Here is a 6154-nt window from a genome sequence, read left to right on the forward strand (position 1 = left end):
TTTGCTATAATCGTGTGACTCACGACAACTACCCGATTGTAAGTTTTAACGGCTAATATACACAATTGGTTTGTAAAACTTTCATATTTACATAAACGTGGATATTTAGCTTTGCTGCACTCGCCCAGTCTTCGAAGATACAAATCAAAATGATAATCATATTCTTCCCACCACAACGATGCCAACGTCAGCAGATGAACACCAGCCGACAATAAAAACTACGAGCACAACAACAGTTGCCTCTCAAACAAATAGCGATGATGAACGTTCAGCGTCGGATGACAAAAACTCGCCACCGGAAACTTGTCGAGTGCCACACGATGGCAGCGATGGCACCTGCAAACGTGAGTTGTTTTGCTCTAACGCCCTCTGTGTTTTTATAACTTGCGCGCAGTATGACCAGCTTAAGCTTTCCGATGCTAGATTTAGTATTGTTTTTTTGTACTAAACTCGGAATTTAAGGTTTAGCGTCGTGGCCTTTTTCTACTACAAGTATTTTTTTTTGTTTAAGTATTAATTTTATATACATATATATACATACATATTTTTAAATAAAGTACAGGTAAGGTATAAGTAAAAAATAACTTACTTTTTTGATAGCAAAAAACCTAAAAGGTAGCTTACGAGTACCTTTGAAAGCAGAGAACATTGTAAAGGCAATTCGGCCAGAAATTAAATCGAATAATATTTTTTTTTTTAAACCAAACAGAATCAGTAAGTTCGCTACTTTTTGAACTGCTCGCACTTCTACTAGAACGAAACACTTGAAAAGATCTACGATATGGGATTGAACGAACGAAAAATGAAAGCGTCCGAAAGTGCAAAAGCCATAGGCATATCATATGGCTCAATGAATTCGATTTCGAATGACTATTTGGGTATAATAAAACTATTAAAATTGTTGCCACCGTGACTCTCATTTGGCCACAAACGCACTAGAGCTTCGAAGAGCTACTTGCTGTGGTGGAACCGCTAACCGAATGCACCATTTTATAACCCCGACGAAGCACTGATCTACCACAGCACACGGAAGGACAGGCATAAATCGAAACAGAATAATTTTCACAGGTAAATTAGCACCGATGAAGGCAAAGGGGGATGTGAAGGCCAACTAGGTTAACCCGAAACTGATGCACATGGTAAACTGATTAAATATGGAATGAAACATTCAACAGGCAACTATTTGAATTAGTTATTTGAAGAAAAAGTGGCCTCATTTGAGAATTAACGAAGTTTTCTTACATCAATACCCCGGCAAAATTTCCAGTCGAGTGACTCTTGTCGCAGCTGCCGCGATGTAGAGGAAGTACAAAGATACCTATGACACTGCCTCACGTTACGAAGATCCTGTCGACATTCGATCCATCGTCACTTACTTGAGTGTCTGCCTGAACTAAGCACAGCTAGCATCGTCGATTTTAGGATATTCATCGGAACGACGAATTTGTTTTCAATCCTAGGACAATGAAATAAATAGAGCCCCTCTTCTACGGCATCACAATGGAGACTCACAGCCAAGATAGGTGTTTCTTACAACGAGAATTTTATAGTTCTTTCCCAGACGCATTTATTTAGGTTTTAAAACAACAGATAATCACTGGGAGCTAAATCCAAATCCGTATTCCGGCGAATGGTGTAGGTAGGTTATCGTCGCTGAAACAGCGTTGTAAGGGTTAAGTTAGAACTCCAGATTAAGCTTTTTAGGCCGCAATATAAAATTTATACCTGAATAAAGTGGTGGTGGTATAAAAATCGCTGTACGCCTGAAAAGCTTTATGTGCAGTTTTACGATCTCAAGAAATCATATTACTAAGAGACTTTACTTCTGCTTTTTCTTCAAGATTAATACTGTAAATGCCTAATGCATTTCTGGCCCAGCCCCATGAAGTACGCCAGTCATTTCTTTTCTATGCCAACTGGTGCTAATTGGAAATGCAAGGGACTTGTTTCCAAAAATGAAATCTTCGCTCAAAAATACGTCTAAAAAGTCAGGGACTGATTGCGGCGCTCTCGTAAATACCCCTTCAGCATAAAAGTCCTAATTTCTTGTTAACCGCTTTTATGCCGCTTCCAACTTTTCCTATTTTTTAAGACAACTCAGCTGCAATAGCTATGATCTGGTCACACTGCTGACACGCTTGCTCACTTTTACGCCCTATCGCTCTCTCACTCTGCTTATATGCAATAACAATTGATTATTTATACCTATCTTTCGCTCTACCCACCTCTCTGCACCCTTTTAGCATTTCAAACTTGCACCGAACTAATCACACGCGCACAACAAAATCCCACCGATAAGGAATTTCGCAGGCAATTGGAATTGTCGAATGCTATCTGCTTTAGCATCGGCACGAATATTTGCTGTCCGGTGGCGGAGAAAAAAACGGTGCAGCGTTCAAATGATGCCGCATGGCATCTGCCATCCGAAGACGAAGGCTGTGGCCTGACGCATCTTTCAACATTGAAAGTTGTAGGCGGTGGTAATAGCAGCATTGGATCTTGGCCATGGATGGCTCTAATCGGCTATGATCGATATAGCTTATCGCCATTTCGCTGTGGTGGCGCATTGATAACAGCACGACACGTACTGACCGCAGCTCACTGCATTTTGAGAGACTTGTGAGTTATTTGCAGTTGCGAGAGATGAAATTGTGATGCTCACAGAACAAATACAGTAACGTTTTTCTTTTTGGTTATTTTTAATTTTTCAGATCATTTGTACGCTTAGGCGAATATGATTTGAGCACCGAAAGGGAAACCCAACATTTGGACATCGATGTAGTGAAGGTGAGTTGCGTTTGCATGGGTTAGTTATTTAGCATATATCGAGCCCTAACCGCCAAAATAACGTAAGCGAAATTTTTTTCAAAATTTTCTTTTTGATGCAGAAATATTCCTAGAGCATCTAGATGCATTTCTGCATCAAAAAGAAAATTTTGAAAAAAATGTCGTTTACGTTATTTTGGCGGTTAGGGCTCGATATGTAAGTATGTATATATGAGTTCAAGTTAGGTTCGTTAAAGCGCTGTTGAAACTCACCTCAATGCAGGACTCCTTGTGAGACCGCAGAGGATCTGTTTTGTAAAAGTAATTGGTACTATGAAAAACTTTAAGGACTTAACGATGAACATACGTTTGTGCTAGATTTTTTGTTTACTATATCTCTTGTATTTATTCTCAGATAAAGTGGATACTTATTTTATAAAAAAAGAGTAACTATAAACTTAAATCCACCAACATTAATATTTATTTCTCTTAAACCAGTCAGTGCGTCATCCAAATTTCGGTGGTAGAGATCGCCGCTATGACATTGCTGTCTTATATCTGGAGAAAAATGTCGATTTTACAGGCAAGTCACACATAAGTAAATTCTAACATTAAGTATAATCGAATGTCATCAAACTCCCCGCACAGATTTCATTTGCCCCATTTGCTTACCCACATCACAGCAGTTGCGCAGTAAATCCTACATCGGCTATCATCCCTTTGTAGCCGGTTGGGGACGTGTCATGGAAGGTGGGCGCTCATCAAATATACTACAAGAACTACAAATTGAAGTTATGGATAATTCTGTTTGTCGACGTAGCTATGAAGCGAACAAAAGGCTTGTATCCAATCAACAGTTCGACGATACGGTGGTATGTGCCGGCGATTTGGGTGGCGGACGTGATACGTGTGGCGGTGATTCGGGTGGACCGCTAATGGTGGCGGAGGTGAGTTTTGCGAGAAATGTTAACAAACAAAAATTATTCTATACCTTTTTTTTAAATTCGTTTACATTAGCCATATAAAGGCGTGACACGCTTCTATGCACTCGGCGTGGTCTCATACGGCATTGGTTGCGGCCGCATTGGCATACCAGGCGTTTATACAAATACACAACAGTACATAGATTGGATATTGGAGATGCTGGCGCAGACGTAGTACCCGCCCGCACATGAATGTTTGCCTTAATTTCTAGTTTTTAATTTTAAGTAAGTGGCGCTTTTCAATCTTGGTTGGCTATAAATATTATAGTACTATATAGCGGTTGTCCACCTACTAAGGATGTAGGGCGCCATAGCTTAAGTAATCGTTAACTTAAACTTAAGCAAGTAGTTTCAAGGTGAAGAAGAAATATGGCAACTGCTTAAGTTTACTACGCCTGTTGATTTCCGAATAAATGTGCTCTGAAAAAGTCTACACATGTATGTGTACATATGTATGTACATATGTATCTATTAAATACCAATTTTATAGGTACTCGTTGCTATATCCTTTTTTTCCGTGAAACTGCATGCTTTGTTAAAATTTTTTTTTAAACTTTTATATGTAAATATTTTTAACGTAGCTTTGAAAAATCAGCTCTAAGCGCATTTTAAAAAATGTTAGTTAAAAAAATTAGTTTAAAATTAAAGGAATTTAATTTTATATTTAGTGTTTTAATGAAAATTTATGGAATTTTTTTTGGAATTGTCTTTTAAAATTTAAGTTAAAAAGTTAAGTTAAAAAGTTTTGAAAAGTACACAGTTCTCGCCTAAGTCTAAATTACTTTTGCAAGGCCCTCCTTAGTAGCACTCAACCTCCAGATCTCAGTTCCTACCACCCTAGTATCAGTAAATTAAAGCTCCCTAAAAATCTTTAAACTGATAAGGAGGTATTTTGATTATTCCAGCGGGAATATTAAAAAAAAAAAGTATGGCTAAATGTAGGTGTCACCGAAAAATTTCAAAAAGCAAACCCTGGGTTCAGCCAAAGGAAAAATAAATATTTTTCGAAACTATCTTCTAAAAATATTTTAGACCCAGGGGTTAATGGCAAAACCTTTTTTGTTTGCTTATAGCGTGGTACGGTCTAATACACATGGAACACGAGCCAATGAAAAAAAGATCGATTGTAGATAACTTCGCATTCATACTGAAAGGTACAGTTCCTTGAAACTCGAGACAATTTGGGCACAGTTGTGTCTTACATACACTTTCATTTTACATTTTTCCTTCGTCTAGACTTTAGAAAAATTATGAGTTAAAATTTCCATTCCATTTGCCCTCTATAACTGGTGTGGGCGCAGAAGTACTCTCCGAGGTAATTTTGTATCTAATTCGTATCAACTAACTAACTTTGCTATCATATTCCAAATAAGGGTCCAAAGTTGATGTGTATTTTTAGGTACAAGTAAATCATGTTATTTTGTTAGATGATTTTATCAATGAAAAATCCAAAAGAGTAAAGCATTATTAAGCTCGTCTCGGGTACAATGGAGCGTTTTGTGATGTATCTAAAACAGAGACTTGGAGTAATAAAGTGTGAAGTATAATCTCCTCCTTAAACCTCTTAAAAATTGCATTACCTTTCCATTAAAAAAAGGAGTTTACGTCAAGAATCGTAGGCTGTAGACCTTTTAGAATAGTAAATTTTGCATTTGCACCACTGTGTGGCGACTGAACAAAATCGCCTAACCGCGGTTACAGCGCCAAACAAGAAAAATAATAATAAGCGATGCTGATGAAATTGATTTTAGCCTAATTTGAGTTGGTTTTAAAACCAATATCTCAGCCATATTTGTGCTTGATTTAATTAAAAATGTAAATCTAGATATAAACTGGTGAACTCTGAGTTGTCAATGAGTTAGGAAATACCGCACAAAAAAGTGTTTTAAGCCATGAACTTGAATTCACTATCGATTTCAAAGGCGCATACAAATGCGTATACGTACACACATATTTTATAAGCATGCCACTTTGTTTAAAAACATACAAACATACATACATACATATACACAAACAATGGTACTTACGTCCATACATACTTGAGTGGCTTATCATTGAATTAAGTCTTCTCGGGTTTTGCCAAATATTCATGAAGATATGTTGGTAACAGAAAAAAACGAAAGAAAATAAATCGCAAGTATATACACGTATGTATGTATGTACATTAGAGTGGATCAGTTTTTGTGCGGGGAAAAAAATTTGCATCCTAGAAAACGAGGCACCCCCTCAATTTTTTCATTTTTATATTTTTAATACCTATACTAACTTTCAGTTTTCTACTGCAACCAATACAGGGCGCTCAATGAACTTCAAATGCGCTACTAGATCGCTGTGAAACTGACAAAAATATTAGTGATTTTTATAAAAAGCTACTGTTGCCATGACGACTGAAGCTTGTGCAATTT

General features: G+C 37.3%; 1 protein-coding gene across 1 annotated transcript; it reads left to right on the forward strand.

Moving 5' to 3' along the window:
- Positions 1-5: 5 nt before the first annotated feature.
- On the forward strand, positions 6-4385 carry LOC108377555 (venom protease-like; the record flags this gene model as incomplete). Its single annotated transcript, XM_017633821.1, has 7 exons — positions 6-38; positions 110-344; positions 2244-2619; positions 2712-2787; positions 3265-3349; positions 3415-3713; positions 3784-4385. Coding segments are annotated over 7 exons (1245 nt in total), but the record flags the coding sequence as incomplete, so codon positions are not given.
- Between the last annotated feature and the right edge of the window lie 1769 nt (positions 4386-6154).

This window comes from Rhagoletis zephyria, unplaced genomic scaffold, assembly GCF_001687245.7.
Source record: "Rhagoletis zephyria isolate East Lansing unplaced genomic scaffold, Rhagoletis_zephyria_1.1 Rzeph_scaffold_12292, whole genome shotgun sequence".
NCBI classification, from domain to species: domain Eukaryota; kingdom Metazoa; phylum Arthropoda; class Insecta; order Diptera; family Tephritidae; genus Rhagoletis; species Rhagoletis zephyria.